Below are 20,312 nucleotides of genomic sequence, written 5' to 3'. Positions count from 1 at the left end.
ATAATGTGATGAAAAAAATTAATATAATTGCATATTTCACAGTTTTGTCTCAAAATATATCTAAAAAATTGATTGAAATTTAAATTACGGTAACTAATATAAAAAATAGCTAATAAAAGTCGAAATTCATCGTCAAAAAAAATGTAATTGACCGAGATTCGAACCTAGATAATGTTTGTTATTCACTGAGCTTTGAGTTCTGATGTAATACGCCTTTACGCTCTCGGCCATTGCGTATTGTTCAACGTAGGGGACTGACTGATAACACTCATGTAGGCTACTATAATAATATAGTGTATAGCAGCAAATTTGAAGCCGGTTTGCCGGCATTTTCACAACAAAATATTGCTCTGAAAATAGTTAAATCATAGAGAAAACATTCGAAGATTCAATCTTGAGTGGGCCTAATGTTTTCTCTATATGGTTTAATATTGAAGAAAAATTATCTAAAAGTTTTAATAATGAATTACGGAAAAATTACTAGGAATTTTTCAGTCAAGGCTGAGTTTCACCAGTAGGCTTACCTTAAACTTCAGATCTGTGCTGTACTTTCTTATTATTATTGTTGATTGTATTGCATTAAGAAGTGGAATTCGATAATAAAAAAGAAACAATTATTACTCTACCTCACTTTTAAATATTGATACAATTATTGTACTTTGATTTCAAATTCGATTCTTCACTACCTTTTAATTACTTGCGATACGTACCTTTCTGACAATGGAGAATGCTGCCAACATTATATTGTTGAGGCTATGGAGATATCATCGTATTCTATTGTTTGATATCAAAAACACAATAATGAATATTAAATTATGAAACAGTATTTATAAAATATATTATAGACATAATACCGCGATTCACGATACATAATTATATAGATTATTACAGTCGTTATGAAATTATCTCTCTATGATTTTTGTGAGATCGGACACGATCAGCTGTTATTCAAGGTCATTTTACAGCCCTAGGGCCGTAAAGTTTTATCGGCCTGGTCGGAAAACAATCACTTTCGGCATCCATATGACGCTCGTAAACCAGCTCATTACATCCAAGTGTGGCGAAAAAATAATTACTGTAATACAGGTTTACAGTAATACATGTTTACAGGTTATCAGCCGTCTAGTTAGACGACTAGATCAACGTGGATGGAAAGATAGATCCATCTTGGTGCATAAGTAGAATACATATGATCTATGCATTCTAGTATGTATTCTAACCTTGTTTGTGTATTTAATCTCAATTAGAAGAACTAATTGCATGGTTTAGTCATTTCCACTCACACAAATTTGAAACAGAAGTTTGAGACAATCTTCAAATCATGTCTAAAGCCTCGAAAAATGTGACACTTGCATTTATTGATTCATTTCAATCGTAGTTATCGATAATGCTAGTGATTATAATGCTTTGATATTATAGACAGTTTGGGCATATTTATTCTTTATTCTCTATAATTTGTTTTCACAAAAAGCAAATCATTGGAATGATTGTGAGAGGAAAAAAGGTTTATGTCTGCAGGTTATTTTGATTTGATGAATCAATTTACACACACAATTTAAAGTCCACAAAAATTATTTTCAGATCAATTATTTTCCCAACAACACTTCCATCACAATAGTTGTGAAACATATTCTAAATTTAAATTGAAAACACAATGAAAGTTCTGGCCTGTTATCAAAATAATGTCATATCATGGCTCCATATTGTTGAGTAATTATTCAACATTTGATAATCAAGATTGACACTCAACTGTTGTAGTCAGAAACTAAAACTTTCAGCTCCCCGTCAATAGTTGGAAACTATGAATCACACTAAGTTGCAATCCACTTCATGTACAATATTGATGTAAGCTTGTACTTTGTCACGCTACTATTCATATCTCACAGAGACATTTTACTCATAAGCTATTCCCCAAACAATGCTTCAAGATGATGAAGATAGCGCTTGTGTACTATGTGCTCTTGTGTTCTTGTGTACTTGTGTACTTGTGTTCTCGTGTTCTTCATCGTGGAAGAGAGTCATCACAAAATTTTATGACCACTGGAACCGGCAAAGTCGTCCCTTATTATATGCACACAGTTCCACGGCTCTAAATTTGCTCATAAAATAATGTCATCATCATTGAAATGTTTGCAGCGCTGTAGTGAAACATCAGGAATTCCACTCTGTCGCTTCAACTGTCTTTTTACAACAAGGAAGCGTTGATTATTCAATGAAAGTCTGTTTTAGAAGAACGATAAAGGATAAATGCGTTTTTAAAAGTTAAATATGAAGGTAGAGATGCCATATATTGGAGGAGGAAAAATAATTGAAAAGGGTATAAAAGGGAATGGAGCAATAGGATCAACAATGAGTGATAATGAAAAATAGAGGAGAAGATAGCGGTGCGTGAGTCGTGAAATCATAAGGAGATAAGGGAGAATACAAGAAAAAAATTGATTGAGGAATGAGGATGAGACTGATATTGGTTGGAGCTAAAAAACAACAATAAATAAGGTGGAAGGTGATGTGAGGGTTAGGGAGGAAAGATGAAAGGAAGAAGTCAGGTTGATAAAAAGGAAAAGCAGATTGAAGAAAAATGAGGAGAATATGATTTATTTTGAGGAACAAGGAACAGAAATTTAAGGGAGCTAGACTGAATTGGGGAAATTAATAGAAATACAATAGCATGATGGGAACAGAGAGATGAGAACCCTATACGGAGAATATTACCGATGAACTTATAATAATGAGTTGATAAGTTTATAATAATATTACCGATGAACTTGATTTGTGAATAGCCATCATGGAATAGCCCGAAAGCTCACTCACGTAAAGTCAAGAAACAAAGATAAAGGTAATGGCGGTAACATGAAGATGATTATAATTAGATAGAGAAAAGCCCCATCCCCATCTACATGCAGAAAAAAGAGAGAAATGAGGCTGAGGAAGTATTATATATAAATAAGGAGATGAAGATTTTCAACTTATCAGACAGACAACGAGAAGAAGACTATTGGATCGAAAAAATCAAATCAAATCAAATCAAATCAAATCAAATCAAATCAAATTTTATTTGCCATTTCAAATATAATACAAAACAATGATAAATGTCAAAACAAAGTTAAGCAAGATAGACAATCAAAGTATTCATATAAATAAAAACTTTGTTACACAAAATAACATAATAGGCGCTGCCTGCAAAACCAAGGGTTTGAGTGCTGGCAGCGAGTACCAAAAAAATTCATAAAAAGTACAATACACAAGTGAAAGAGAAGAAAAATTAATACAAATATGTATGACAATAAAAATGTACAGAATACTGATAATATGAGAAAAGTTGAAGTGTAATACAAATGGAGTAAGTTACTGCTATATTAAATTTTATGATTGGTTGCTGTTATAAGTCAATGTTGATATATATTGTGTTGGAAGGAATATATCTGAAATATAATTGAGAATTGATACAATTATTGATGAACTGTAGTTAGTGAAATGAGATGATGGTGATATTTAATATTATATTATGTTTGTAAGAATTGAGAAGTGTTTATTGATTTTATCCACTCTGCTATTTTTTTAGGATTTGCTTTTGTTGTTCTATTTGCTATTAAGTTTTCTGGTAGCAGGTTGATGAGTCTATTGCAGATGTAAGGAAATTGTCTTCGGCATACAGTCATGTCAGTTCTGTTAATTTGATAATTATCTTGCATTCGAAAATTGTAGGTTCGAGCTTGAGGTGTAAATAGATTTCTGTTTTTAATTATGTATAATATTATGTTTTTCACAAATAGTTGCCTAACTGTTAAAACTGGGAATTCTGTAAAAAGGAGATTTGTAGGGTAACGTCTGGGTCGACCAAGTGCTGCTTTAATTAAGTGTTTTTGAATTAAGGAGATTTTGTTAAAATGTACGTCCAATGCCCCACCCCATACCCTAATGCCATACTGTAATACTGACTGGGCGTAAGCAAAGTAAATTAATAGTAATATATTTAAATCACCTAACCCGTTTAACCTGTAAAATTTATGTATAATATGTTTCATCTTTTTACATATATTATCAATGTGAGCGTTCCATTTGAGTTGTGAATCTAACATGACTCCCAGATATTTTGTCTCCCTCACTCTTATCAATGCCTGACATACACAGTTTTCATCCCTCTCCTGCAACCCTTCCAACTCTACATAATGATTATAATATGTACAGGAGTCTGAGTGAGTTTTTACACCATCTTGAAATAGCTCTGTAGGGATAGACCTTTCTGATGGAGAGAAAAGCATGTACACACTTTTTTTTATGTTAAGTGTCAGCGTGTGGTGATCCAGCCAAGATTTAACCCTAGCCAGACCAGCCTCGGCTAAACACTTAACCTCCCGCCAATTTGACCCAGTAAAAATTAAGGCCGTGTCATCTGCAAAGGAGATGGAATGGCATCCATTGATGTCAATTTTCAATAGATCATTGATATATACCAAAAATAATAACGGGGAGAGCACTGTACCCTGTGGAAGACCGTAGTCGGTCAATGTCAGTTTACTGGTGTCAAGGATTTGTATTCTTTCATGCAGGTAACTTTTAAATAAATTTAACACCGTTCCCCGGATACCTATTCTCTCTAGCTTACGTAGAAGGACTTTATGAGGAATGGTATCATAGGCCTTTGCCAGGTCCAAGAACACAGCCAGAGTTTTTCTACTGTTTTTAAAGTTTTCCGTTACAATTCTAACCAACTCAGTCATTGCATCTTCGGTGGATTTACCCTCCTGAAACCCGAATTGATTTACAGCAATAAATTTGTACTTTTCAAGATATTCGACCATTCGTTTTTTTATTATCTTTTCAAATATTTTAGACAGGTTGCTTATAAGGCTGATAGGACGGTAGTTCTCGGGAGCTTTTTTGTCACCTGATTTATGGAGAGGAATTATTTTAGCTATTTTAAAATGTGAAGGAAAATGGCCTAACTCGAAACATTTATTAAATAAAATTGACAATGGTTTGGCTATGAACTCTGCTATATTTTTCAAACATATGTTGCCTACTCCATCCACTCCCGGAGAGGAGTTACTTTTTAAGCTTTTAATCATTATTAGTACCTCTTCATAACTTGTTGGATGCATAAAGAATGATTTTGGAGTGTCAGCCGCTGCACAAGGTGGATACTGTAAGTTAACTGGATTTCGTGTGGACCTGTTGAGGATTTTCTCTGCATAGTTTCTTCCTACTTCTGAAAAATATTTATTCATAATGTCTGGGTCGATTTCGGGTGGTTTATGTGTACGTTGTATGTCTAAAATTTCCTGTATGCAGTTCCAAGTTTTCTTACTATTACCTTTGTAATTTGATATTTTAGTCCTGTAATAATCAAATTTTGTTTTTTTAATAAGTTTATTCAAAATATTTCTGTAAGTCTTATACCTATTTTGTAGCTCCATATTAAACGGTTGACTGTTCATTTTTTTGTGCATTTTGTCACGTTCTCTGATTGATTTTATCAGCCCTGGAGTTATCCATTTTTTTAGTGGTCTATTTCTATTTTTAATTTTTATCTGTTCAGTGGTTAGTTCTATGTAGAATATTAATTTGTCATAGAAATTACTAATTTTTTCATCTAAATTTAAATTTTCATCATACAAGTTAGTTTCATTTTGCCAATTCTCTTGTTTTAAATAGTCAATCAATTTTGTATAATTAATTTTTTTAGTAAATATCTCTCTAATTTCTTTTGTATTTGTGATAGATTTTGTTATGTGAAAAGTTGTACAGAAATGATCAGTGATGTATGTTTTTTGTATGGAGCTAAGAACATGACTTTCCTTAAAATTCACATTTTTCCAGAATATATGATCAATACATGATTTTGTATTACATGAAATGCGAGTAGGTTTATTAACAAGAGATCTCAGACCATACATTTGTAATAGGCTACTATATTCATTTGATAAATTATTATTCCGCAGAATGTCAATGTTCAGATCTCCGATCATGATTATATTTTCATTTTTTTGAACATTAGACATACTTGTGTCCAACTCATTCAGAAATGCTTCAATATTAGAAGAAGGAGATCTGTAGACTGCAATAAGAGTAAAAGGACAGCTGAAAGCTTCTAATCTAATCATGATTATATCTGCTTCCGAATTTTCACAGTCAAGATAATGTACATCAATCGATTCCTTCACAAAAATGCACAAACCGTTACTTTTATTTAGTTGGCCTGGCTTATCTATAACTGTATATCCATCTATGCTATAGTCAAAAATATTATCTTCAGTCATCCAAGTTTCAGTTAGAACTATTACATCGTATTTTATTTTACAGTTTTGAAGAGTATAAACAAATTCATCAAAGTTTTTTCTTAAGCTACGTATATTCATGTGTATAATATTAAAAGAGACAACATTATCTATTACTTCATCTAAATGAGAGTTAGGATCAAAATTTAAAATATCATCGCTCTCAATCGTATCGAAACATTCCAAATCAATCACCCCATCAAAGCCATATTCATCATTCATCAGTAACGTTAATGAAATAAGGAAAGTTATAATACAATAACAGAAATGAGATTAAAAAAAAAGAAGAGGAAAAGAGTTAAATTAAAAAAAAAAAAAAACTTTTAAGTTCACTAAAAGAAAAACCCATTATAACCAGCCTACTGCGCAATTTTGAATATTTTTAGGAAATATTGGACATTTGTATAATTAAATACTAATTATATTCTACTAAATCATCATCGCTCATAATTCTCCGAGTGCGAGAGTTTTCAGATTTTTTAACAAAAACTTTGCAATCACGGACCCAGACAAAGGTTAGTTTTTTGTCCTTTTTTAAATTCTTAGCTTTGCCAAGTAGTCCTTTGTAGTAGGGAGAGAGGTGTTCATTCACATATACGTTTGATAAGGGCAGCTTGTCGCATACATCGGTTGATTTGATGCCTTTCTTTTTGCGTGCCGCGGTGATCCATTCTGTTTTCTTCAATCTGGAACTGAATTTGGCCACGATGGAAGTGGATCCTTTAGCGGTTGGCATCCTGTGGACAATAGATAGGTCTTCATTCTTGAACTCCACATTCAACGATTTTGCGACGGCTTTCATGACGACATGTAAATTCTCACCCTGGGTTTCGGGAATACCTACTATTTCAACATTGTCCTTTCTAGTATATTGTTGTAGATCGTGAATTTCTTTTTCTAGCCTCTGAACATGTTTTTTATCCTCCAAGTTTTCTTTTTCGAGATTGAGAAATTTTAGTTTTAAAGAATTATGATCCTCCGTGAGGGTGTTGAGTTGCGTTTTTATAGCATCTGTTTTGGTGTTTAACTTTTCCAATTTCGTGTCCAGGTCGCCCAATTTTGAGTTGAAGAAGGATTTCAGATCGTTTATTTCCTTACGTAGATTCTCTATTAGATCAGAGGATAATTTTTTTAAGGTAATGTCCGACTGACCTGCGTTATTTTTATCCTGCTTACAGCTCGCACATTTCCACGCAGCTCTGGCTTGCGAGTTCATTTTTTTAAACTTATCGATGGACTCCAGTCTAGTACACGCAGGGTGGAACACTTTCGCACACTCACTACACTTCACTGAGATATCCTCATCAGCGAGATTTATTTTACAGTTGAAGCACTGTGCCATAATGGATGAATTATTTGAGTAAAAAGTTCGTCCTGAGAATTTATCACGCAGAGGCAAAGGTCACTGATTAGAGTGGAGCTACTACCGACACGACCGCTCTCATCGAAAGCTGAACTGATACTGCTGAAAATCAACACTTAAATTATCTATTACTATATTTCTCTCGCTCTATGATGAAGGATTCATTTAAGTCTGTTATTCATGCTCTACTTCAAACAAATATGTTCGTTATAATCAGAGATTTGAAATAAATGAACAAATAACGTGGACTACTATAAAATATCTGCAGGTCTCAATAGATGTCATCTACATGGTGTAATGTATTTGAAATTTGGGTAGATGTAAAAATCCCTAGCTGAAGTACTAATAGGTCTGAGTAAAGTAACTGGCTAATATCGCCAATGAGATAACAATAAAGATTAGATAGCATCAGCTTGTTCTGGCTAAACGGTACAATAACCTAAAAAGGAATTGAAATAATTTTTGCTAATATATAATATATTTATATAAAATTTTTGAAGATTGAGGTTAGGTATATACATTCAGTGATCGGCGACCTAACGATCGACCGAGCCATGCAACGTAGAATCTGACCAGACACCTTGGCAGAGATCTATTGCGGCAAAACGGTATGCAATTTGGAAGAACAAATGGTCACGTGGCTAACTATTAGGAAGCATGAAATAAATATTAGTATATAGAATATTAACTAGCATGTAGAGAGCATACTTAAAAAACCTAATAAAAATAATTAAATGTATCCAGGAAATAGGAGGTTACCAAGCGCATGAATACCGAAACAATTTGCATGCACCAATCGCATAATGGCAGTTAATAGGCGGAAATAGTATGCCAATTCAAAAATATTTATATATATTTCTATAAATGATTGGGATTTATGTAAAAATGTTATATAGTCTATGTTATGGATATGGTCCGACGGCAAAGAAATTATTAAACATACAACATGAGTAATAATTTAATATTTTAGTACGACCTATTTGAACCTTAAACGGCGGAGGACTAGGATATTCAAATTTCATGTAAATTTGAAAGTCGGAAATAAGAATTGTAAAATTGAGAAAGGAGAACCATCACTCGCCTGCCAAATGCCACCATGAGAGGACCCTAAATATTTTAGAGCGCAATACCTTGCTATAACTTGTAAAAGCTAAAGTTAGATTGAATTATTAAATTTCTTAAAGGACTTTGTGATGCTCTTATAAAGCAGAAGTCATTTTCAATTTCAAATAATTTTTGTAACCCCTTGGAAGAGACGATTCCGGCTACCATAGTCCAGGACCACCAGGAGTTGGATCGACATCAGCGGCTTATAAGAAGATTTCGACACGTGAGTGAAAAAATTGAATTAGTGATGGGCGCCCTTAGTGCTTCGAATTACCTAATAATCAAAGCTAGCTCGTCGAAAGGGTTTTCTTATAAATTAAGAATTTAATAAAAAATACTTGCACAAGTAAATATAGTATTAAAGGTATTTTATTAAAGGAATAATGAATCAGTACATTTCAGAAAATTCTAATAAATCAAAGAAGTATAAAATCTAGGCTATTAAAACATATTCATATGATCATTCATTTTTGCAATAATTTGCGATAATTTGTTGTAGCTCTAATTCACTAGATGAATTGCTCTACTTATTCCATCAGGTGCCGAATCTAGCACCCTGAGATAAAATATATATTCAATACAAAGGAATCTACTAGATATTAGAGAATTTAATATATATATTTGGATTATTAGTTGCCAATTTATCAAGTTGATCTTAAGGAACCTATTTTTAATTGAATTGTCCAAGTCGACAAGTATTAGCAAGCTCATATCGCAGCTACATGCAAAAGGATGCATATGATTTTAATTTCAATTATTGTTCTATTTTTATATTTTATATTTTTATCGCTCTTTATATTTTTTGCCTTGATCTATTTTTTGCATTATTTGTTAATATATGTATCAAATTGTTTATGGTGTGCAATTTATTTTTAATTCCTCAACACTATAGGATAAGTATCATATATATATATATATATATATATATATATATATATATATATATATATATATATATATATTTATTTTTTTCAATGAATTACAAGAATTATAGGGGAAGCTGGGCCTATAAAGATTTTTATGAGACTGTATCCTATTAAAAAACCACGACCTAATTTTATAATTATATATCAAATATTTCATGCTCTACCGACTGATGCCAAGCAGGAGGCTAATCGTTATTTAAATATAAAGAATAACGTCAGAATGGATATATTTGTGGCAATATTCCTTCACAGGATTAATATTTCTATATTACATCTATGAATAAAATCCGTAGCTCTCAGACCCGTACGTCAGAATTTTCCACTGGTATACCAAATGAATTTACAATATTTATTCAGAAAAACAACAGTGGGAAAAGCAACAGTTCTAAAAAATCAGAAGACTCACTGTCAATTCAAACATATATCCATCATATTGTGTATATATATGTGTGTGGAAGTTGATACATTCAAAAACGAATACATCTATATGTTGAGCTCTTAAATATATGTGTATATGGAAGTTGATAGATGGTTGCTATGGTTACATGTAATTTATACGCCAGAGTTGGAGAGGCACTCCGAGAGTATTCTCACTCCAAAATAAAAAAAAACGTTGACGCTCTCCCTGTTCTGTGTGGAACTGTTCACTCAGCCTGACAACAAAATCATGATGCTGTTGATGTTGAGTTCTACATCAGACACGACCTGATGTTGTGTCTGTCAAAGACCGCTGTGAAAAGCGTTGCTGATGTCTCTCGGTTTATTTCCTTTGATGAGTGATGATGTCTATAATGATGACATGCTCCAGTTTTCTCTTCAATTTAATAATTAGTTGAGCGTGAATGTTACCGTTAACAAGCCGTATGCTGTAAGGAACGGAGTCACACAATTGCATGGAATATGAATGATTCAATCTTTGTTGAAAGGAATTTCTCCAGTAAACGTTGAATGGTGCCTTCAATTTATTTCTCGTCGTTGCATTGAAGTTACAGATTGATCTCTTTATAAATAGGTTCAACATCATTGTGGAGTTTGATATTGTCACTTTGGTCTACATGAAGGAAACTACGGTACAACAATTCTTTACTGTAGACAAAACACTGATTTCACTCATTGTTGAAATAAGAAAACAATACCTTTGTGGATACTAAGGCTTTGAGGCAATTGTGAAATACTATCAGTTCATTTGGGGTGGATTGTTCAAGGAGTGTTCTGATTCATGGAATATATTTTCAATAGGTGCAACCAAACTTTCAGTCTCAACTAATAAATTCAGTTTAAACTTAACAAAAAACGTAACAAAAGTGAATCACTTGTGAAATTCTGTACTGAGAGTATTACAGAATACTGACAACATTACTTCCCAGAATACCTATACTGTATAGTTTCTAGTATATTACGTAGCACCATCTAGGGCATTATTATGATTTCAATCCAATTAAGTAATTTTTTCATTAATATGCAGTATCGCCTCCGATATTAATCACCAAATAACTCCAAACTCCACCAAAACGTTTAAGCTCCGAAGTTGTAAATCACCAACAAAAAAATACAACTTCGACGTTCGAAATTTCTCCAAGGAAGCGTTGTTCAGCATCTTCTCTGATTGTGTATTTAAACAATTCAAGGCCCAGCAGTCTCTCGCTCCTTTAGCTTTTTGCTAGCAAATTGTACACAGCGAAGGAAGCCGGCAATATATCTTGCTCAACTTTTATTTGGAAGTCTGGAATGTTTTTTCAGCTGTCTTGAGGTATTCGCAATAAATACATCGCCTGCTGCTTTCTATTCCGGAGAAAACCTGACTGGAAATCCTAGGTTTCAGAAGAAACAAATGTTTGGAGGAACTATGTTTAGAATAGTGGCTATTTATGAGTTGTTTCACCAGTTTAGGAAACTGTTCATGAGTTACACGTCTGTTGAAAGCTATTTATGGAATTCTAGTTGTAACAATGTTTCAAATTTCAACTTCTAAAAGTTCTTGGTGCTCAACAGGTAGAAAAAGAAAAGGTGGATGAATATTGTGTAGTGGTTTCCAGAACAACCAACAACTTTTGAAGTCTCCTTCTTACACTATGAAATTCCAAAATAGAATTTATTTCTCATGACTGGAGGGATTTCAAGTCTTATCGGAATATTTCTCTTTGCTTTTAACGTGAAATGAAATAGAAATGATCAATTATTTTTGGCTACTTGTATTCTGATATCTTATAAAGCTTGATTAATTTTTTCACAATGAGTCCTTAATTTTCATCTGTATAATTGAATATGAATTAATTATATCCTATCTCTCCCAAATCAATACCTATAAGTCGTGTTTATCCATATATGAAAGAGTTACTTGCAGCACTTTTACAGCTGAAACACTTTTGTACTTTTCATTGAGCATTCTAAATTGAAAACAATATTCCAAGGTTTTCAAAGTTTCATATTCGAATTCCAAAATACTCTGACTTTCAGTGTCATCAGTGTGGAAAATAGAATGGACATTAAATTGAAGCAATAACAGGAGTAAAAAAAGTAGATATTTTTTTATAGATGGATATGAGGTTCAGAATACACAGAGATGCATCAACCAAAAAAATATAATAATGGAAACCCCTTTATTGTTGGAAATCATTTTGACATTCTTGTCCAAAGCAAGCCTCAAGGGCGGTTTGTGTTACGAGAAATTCGTATCACAACATACTGTCACTCACTGATAACCATCAGAAAGGGAGCACATGAAACATTTTGCAACTTGCATCACAAAACCATTAGTAATGGAATCAAATTGTAGTCTCCAGATTCAAAAATCAATCCTTTTTTTCCTGAAAAAACCCTTCTCAAAATTGACAGCTCTTCACCTGAAGGCTCGTCTGAGGTGTACATCACTTATCAATTAGGGGATTCCTGGAAACCTCTGCGGGGAATATATCCATTTTACTTCACCCAAGGGAATCAAACCAGAGTGAAGAATTGAAAAGAGAACCTGCCGTCGAGGATGCTTTCTAAATCCAATTTATCCACACAACTTCTGTGTACAGTGCAAATGTAAAGAACTTCCATGGATTAGAAATGTGAGAATGTGAATGGAAATGTACAGAATTTCCACGAAGTAAAGGTCAGAATACCGGGATCAATCTGATAAACGAATGTTTGTATCTACTAGTTATTGGAATTTCTATGAGAATGAACTCAGACATAAGTTGGTGGAGTAAAACAGGTTGCTGTTCAATGGAAATACAATTCTAAAAACATTATTAAAAATACAACTTTAAGGGCCGGATTCTAAGCTCGGGATTTAGCTAAGTTCTAGACTCTAAACAACTGAAGTCAGAAAAGTGGCTTTCCGAAATGGGGCGTAGTCGCTGTCCTTGTTTAAAGTGAATGTCGAAAAACTAGAGAATTAAACATGAAATCAAATTAAGAGAAAATAGTGTAAAGTTTCAGCTATTTTGAATTATTTAGGAATGTTTTGTTTCGTCAAGGAGAAACGTTTCCAATATTATAGGAATGAGAAAATGAAGATTATAAAAAAGCTTCGACTAGAAAAGACAATTTTCTGACTCCAGCTGTCTAGAAGTTAGCTAAATCACGAGCTTGAAAACCGGCCCTAAAAGTTATCCAAAAAGCTTACTCATTGGAAAACTGAGAAATCAGCTGAGATTCGTAGCCTACACCATTTAATCAATCCGTTGATTACGGTACCTTCTGAAATCTTAGTGATGGTTGCACAAAAGCCGGTTAAATTTTAATCATTATTATTTCCACGAGAATCAATCAGGAAGCCGTCTTATCAAAAATACCTTCTCTGATTGGTTCTCGTAGAATTAATCACGCTTAAAATTTAACCGGCTTCTGTGTAACCGGGCTTTGAACTTTCATTTTAAGAAAAAAAATAATTTTTCATAGAAATTTAATGGAAATCATTCCATTAAATGAATGATTACATTAACTCCGTTAGTTTTGGTTGAGAAAGGTTGAGTTGGGTTGAAGAGAGGCTTGTTCTTGATTTGTTCTTGTTGCAGTTTTTTGTTGAAGTAATGAATGAATCAAAAAGCATTCCGTGCAACTACTTCTAGTATTTGAAATCTAGGTGCCTGTTGGTTCACGATGTTAAACCAGGTCTACGCTCTATAACGAGGCTTACAAAAGAAAGCTTTTGAGATTGCTGGCTGTAATTTCGGAACAGAATGATTAACTACCGGTGCTCTGCTCTGCAACTAATATCCTCACTGCCTCCCTCAAAACTTCTACCGTTTGATGAAAACGTTCACACCCTTTTTTCAAGAACTTATTCTTTAATTACAAGCTCGAAACTAGCATTAGCCTGGAATGTGTTTGACTGGCACATTTTAATCCAAATTGAGGCAGCTTTATTAAAAAATTCAGAAGTCAAGAGATTGTTGGTTGACGGTTGGAATATCTTTAGAAAAAACTCCAAAAAGGGCTGAGTCTACCTTGAATATTGAAGGCCACAATAAATTGGTTCAGTTCACGTTCTTGAGTTTATCAAGGCTATTATGGAATAAAAAATTCATACTTCAAAGTTTGGTTAGGTCATGGTTGGAATATTTCGAGGGAAAACTTAAAAGTGTTAAATTTTCCATGAATTCCATTCAAACCTACATTGAATGCGTGAATTTCAACTTGTTAATTCTACCTAGTTAGCTCAAGTTCAAATTTCATCTTTCACAAAGAACTAAATTGTTTGAGTTTATTTTGAAATATATGTGTCCAGCCTTGCTAATATAGCCAAGTTGCAATTGCAAAAAGTGCAGCATGTTGAATTTTCAAAGTTAACCCTATCTTTGATTCTGAAGAGCCTATTAGATTCGGAGATTTTTCTTCTGTAGCTCTATTTATGATATCGAAGATTTCAGTGTTGAGATTGTGAGTTGACGGCAGTGCTTACTTCATGAACTAGCTTATAACTCTCAGTTCATAATATCATATTTTCTCGAAGAACGCTGAGTCACTTGGTACACAAATACTAAATTTTGACAAAAGCTCATGTTAAAAAACTCACAGAATAAAGAATAAGCACAATAGTGTTAAATGTAGGGTATTGAATACTTTAGAGTGTCAAAAGCTGCAATTTTAAGTGAATAAGTGGATAACAGTAATTCCTACAGTAAAATGGAGAAATACTGTTGTGAGGCTTGAGGATGTCATCAACTTGATGTGAATTTCACTTGATTACCTTGAAGAACTATGTACTGCAGTATGCGAATTCCAATGGCAGAACTCCCATCATAGAAGCCATTCAAATTAACCCTGAAGTAACCAAAACACTACAACCAACAACCAGCCCCATGGTATATTGTTTTTTTTAGAAAATGGTGTATGATTTGATAAAATTTGATAAGCATTACTATGCAAAATATCCATTTGAGTCCATACTAGCAATCTTTGTCAGAAACGTATATTATTATTTGAAGCTGTTACAATGGTACAGTACTCACCTCATTTAATATATGCTATGATTTTGTCCAATAACCTAAAGCCATCTACTCTCCTATAACCAACCACTATTCACAAGTAAGTTTATCTCTGTCAAGGTTATTCCACCTATTCATGGCTGATGTGTGCATTATCCGTAGCAAAGAAAAACCTTTCAACCAATGCCACCTATTGCATACACTATTCCAACTACTCTCACTGAAAAAACTACGTCTGCACGCTACAACTGCTCGATCAATACTGATCACTCTATATGTCAATACTTCCAAAACAGTGATTTCAATTGAAGGGGGTTATAATACAAGGGGTTCAAGTGACATATCTTTAGTTTCGAGAAAATTGAGCCTAAAGGCTACTTATATTAATTAATTATTCATTCATGAAATGAATATAGAAATGATATTCACCTATTCCTATGACTATTCAGTATACTTTTACCAAATCAAACGTACAGTTTCATGTCTCAAATTGCTCTCCTTTCTCAATTATCAGGTAAATAGTGATAAGAAGTATCACTTGTACCCCTTGTTTACCAAACAAAACTCTATTGCCTAGCTACATATAAATCTATCAAATTTACCATCAATTGAACAATGAATAATGACCTCATTGCAATATTATCTGATTCGCTAATTGGTTCTTTAGGTATCTTCTGCTTGGTGACATGGCTTAATCAAGGTTAAATTTAATTTGATGAATACGAGCAACCATTGTCCTGTAAACAAGGGATCCAAGTCACTTGGACCCCTTGTTTAATTATATAAACAGCTGTTTGAAAATGTAGTTTAAAAATTTTACACCAGATGTCAGCACTGATTAGACTTACGCTTATACCTCTTGTATACTAGATTTTTACCACTTTCAGCTATCGATTACTGTAGCTAACTCAAAAAAATGAAAAATGACACTTGGACCCCTTGTATTCTGACCCCCTCTATTACATTTCTGTAACAATGGTTTTAATCTATGTTTTATGTTTGTGGCTAGGTTCCTGGCGGTGGTGCACCCGATCGCGTCGATGTCGGTTCGCACGGAACGCAACGCGATCACGGCGATCGTGGTGGTGTGGGTCGTGATCGTGGTCGGCTGCGTGCCCGTCTTCCTGTCGCACGGCGTCGCCTCCTATGTCTACTCGAGCAACGTGCAAAGTGCCTGCGTCTACCTACAATACGACCCCGTCAACCGGCCCGACGGCCATAATAAGCCGCTCTTCCAGGTAAGATCACCATCCTTTTCTACAAAAATCCACTGGAATTCTCGACATAATGATCAGAACTTGAGAGATTTTTACTATATAGAAAAAACTATGTCAAAAGAAGAAGGAGAAAAAAATTAATCTGTGAAATCTCTTCTTTGGAAAGGAACAATGGGTTTGTAACATGAAATTCATATCATACTGGGAAAGTTCTCCAATTGAATTTAATCCATTCATAATTATAATTGTATCAGAGGAAGAGAAGACCAATACGTGAATAAAACCGTAGAGAAGAGATTGGTATTATCTCTATTTCGTATTCTATTAGACGAATCGATCAATAAGTTATTATACCATAATAAAAAGCTAGCATAAAAAGCTATCTTCTTATTCTATCTTTTCTATATGATAATACTCATTGCTTATTGGCTGCTGCCAAATAATACGTAATGGTCAATATGGATATAATACGCTCTAATTAACACATAGATAATATATGTATTGGTTGATAAAAGAGGTGAAGAGAAGGAGGAAAATTGAGAAAAATGTAAATAAGTAGGAGGAAGAGGAGGAGAAGTAGGTGGTGAAGGAGCTGGTGATGAAGGAAGTGGTGGAGGAGTGGAAGGGGATCTAGGGATTAGAAATGTAATGCGAAGAGTACAATGTTCAATAATGCAGAATTCAACTTTAAAATATGCAAGTGATCTTTGTGATCAATGATCATAGAACTTGCTCATATAGATAAATGCTCATAGATCTATGCTCATGGTCCGGGAGACAGGAAGATGAATATTCTGTTAGTTGCAATGATCTATTGTTTTCACTGTTCAGGCTTGTTTTTCTATCAGGATTCAACAACTCTCCTTAAAATCGTAATATTTTGAGAGAGTTTTGTTTCAATGAAACATTTTCAGGACTACAGGAATCATTCTCTAGTACATACTAACGTCTTTCTATACCTTTATGGAAAGTATGATCTAGTATCTCGTCATCAGTTTCAATAATATTACTTCAGGCATCTTTACTTGATGAAATTCATGACTTTTCAAAAAATCTCAAAGAATTTCATAATGACTACTATACTCCGTAGAAAATTACATGTGACTTGGAGGAATATGTGGCGCAGAGAAACGGAGGGAGATCAGCCAATTACAGTGATGAATAGAGTCATAGGTGGAAGCGCAGCTGCTATTTTGTCGGTTAGAATCAGTCGAGTCAGTGCTTGCAGAGAGGAAACTTCGTAAGTTTAACATGAGCGCTTGAATACTCACTATATAAATTAGATACCGTTTGCCGGTTCAAAATGACAACATCGCCGCCGTTGTATCCCTACCTCTCTATGCCTTCCCTGCTGCGCATGTCCATCCCTAGTCAAAAGTTATTCTCTACAGAGTATAATCTAGATAATTTGTCATGTTTCCCTGATAAGATTCACTCAATCTCAAACGAATTTAAGAGATTTTGGTAATCACATTCATAGCATTTATCCTGTAATGGAATCTGTGAGGGTTATAATACGAGTGAAATGTATGTGTCTATTCACAGCATGACACAGTCAACCAGATTTCTCTCTCTTGAAGCTTGATATTAGAACTCTGCAATGAGATTTCTGGAAATGGAGAAAGCATCTTCTAATTTAAAATGGGACTCAAAACATCTTGGTCAAAAGCCAGCACTGCATCAACTGGATCGCCGTTAATTTGAAATGTCTTGGAGACTTTCTTGATTTGAATGGGGATCTTAGCGTGAAGAGAGACCTCTAAGACGACGTCTCCAGAGTACTATTAAGCCAAAGCTGGATTTCTTATTTAATAGAAACTCTATTAGCATATTCCATTAGGCTTAGTCGAAAAATTCAGACGCCACTGGCGCATTTGATACAGGATGAATATTTGTAGCACTTATTGGAGAAATGGATCAGCGCAAATTGGCAACACGATAAAGACTCGACACGCGTGGCTCTTGACAACACGCATTTTGAGACGAGACCGCAACACGTGCCTATGATATATAATTATGACTGTATGAGAAATGAATGAATTAATAAATATTATTGAATGAATAAATAAATAATAAATAGAACGAATAAATAATCATTATTTCGGAATAACGATAGTATCACGTGTCAGTCTCTCCTCAATATGCGGCTAGTGGAGGTTGTTGATAACGGTATACAACATTTTTAGCCCTGCACACACGTAGATTTTTATTCGTAAGATATTTTGGATGAGGTTCATGTGAGGCTCCTCACCCTTGAACAAAATAACAAAACATCATGTTGTTCAATCTATAAAGATAGCAATGGTAAATTTGAAAATTGGTGAACAAAGAACCCCATAAAATGGCAATTTTGCAATGCATCACGTGATTGTGTCATTACCTGTATTTATAGACCTTGATTCAAACAGCTGCCTTCAGCGCTCCAGGTGAGAGTTTTGTCATCTACAACCACAAAATTCCTTTTTCCAAAATAGTTCGCATAATGACCTGCAGGTAGCGGTATAGTCTTCATTTGGTAACAACAATAAATTAAAGCTTCTTATTGTTTAGAACTTTAGTGAGAAGATTACCTTCATTACCGCATGTTCGGAAAACATCAGAATACGTTTCTTATCCCAATCAAACTGATCAAGATTCAAATTCTTAAGTGCCTCAGTCTGTGCTTCATTTAACCTTCTAGAAAATAGCTCTCGGAGACACTGTCCAACTGAGTCCTTATAACATCTGAGTAATTAATATGATAACTCAAATAATTTAAGAACTCATCTAAGAAGTTTCAAGTTATAAGAACTCATCTGAAATATTATAATATAGGCCTTTAACATTTTATTTGAGCTTGATGGGTCTGTCTGTTATGAACTAGGCGCTACAGGCTAGGTCATGTTTATAAAATGCAGTAACTCGAGCATCAGCAGACAATGGTTTCTGTTTCTCAGCAATATTATTCTTTTTCAGATAAGTATAACAAAAAATATTGTACGTAACTTGTACAGTAACGTATTTACCGCATTCGTATGATAATTCTGCCCTCAACTACGTTTCGGGCAGAAACAATCATACTTATGCGGTAAATTATCGTTACCGGACTTGTGACGTAACGTACTATTACCGTCCTTATAAATTCTATTTGTTCAAACAAATGATTTCAAACAGATGATGTTTGTCAAGTTCCGTTCAATCTAATAGAATTCATAAGGACGACAAAATATCGTACGAACAAAAATCGATGTGTGTGTGCGGGGCCTTACGTTTACAATATTCGTATTTCAACATCGTCAAAGATAATAGAATATTTTATCCTTATCCTCTTCGACATCATTTACTATGTTATCATTAAAAGCTACCACATTTTCACTTTCAAAAACACCATCATTATAAACAAATTTGCTCTATGGTAGATGATGCATATTGCATTTACCACACATACTTCTTACCTTTTTTTATCATTTTAACAAAACATTTTCAAAAGGCTACTTTGATTTTTTATTTTCATTTTTATTTCTTAACTACTGATACTATATTATGGATATATTATACGAAATATATCAATGCATGGGAATAAAGAAGGATGAAGATGAAAGTATGAAATTATAGTCGATCTCTTCCCCCAAACGAAATTTATCATCCCCCACTCGGGAATCGACGATGATTATATTGTATCAAGAAGCATAGCATTCTGGCAGTGAGTTAATAGGAAACTTTAAACCATTGTTGCCTTCGCATAGAAGCTATGTACTATTACAATATTTGAATAATTCCCAGTAGAAGAAAGTAGTGTTTATCCATCAGATAAACCTTATATTAATCAGCAGAAGCCATGAAACGGGCATCTTTACAACATGAGACACTTGCAAAGTGCTGATCAATACCAACTCAACTTTTGTTATCTTGCGCTGCCCCAACTAACTTTCCATTCTCCTTGAAAGTTTTCATGTTGAGCAGTCGCTCGCATTTTTCATGGCAAATCTATTGGAGAGTGGCTGCTGTCTCTTCTCTTTCCC

General features: G+C 33.9%; 1 protein-coding gene across 1 annotated transcript in view; it reads left to right on the top strand.

Annotated features, from left to right (window-relative positions):
* LOC111050682 (allatostatin-A receptor) overlaps window positions 1–20,312 on the top strand; it is a 383,615-nt gene that overhangs the window by 19,978 nt on the left and 343,325 nt on the right. The window contains exon 2 of the mRNA XM_039434209.1: window positions 16,104–16,332. Within this exon, the coding sequence (XP_039290143.1) occupies window positions 16,104–16,332 (229 nt within the window). The remainder of the gene's footprint in view (window positions 1–16,103; window positions 16,333–20,312) is intronic.

Source organism: Nilaparvata lugens, chromosome 8, assembly GCF_014356525.2.
Source record: "Nilaparvata lugens isolate BPH chromosome 8, ASM1435652v1, whole genome shotgun sequence".
In the NCBI taxonomy this organism is placed as follows: domain Eukaryota; kingdom Metazoa; phylum Arthropoda; class Insecta; order Hemiptera; family Delphacidae; genus Nilaparvata; species Nilaparvata lugens.
This window is presented reverse-complemented; position numbering and strand designations above follow the sequence as displayed.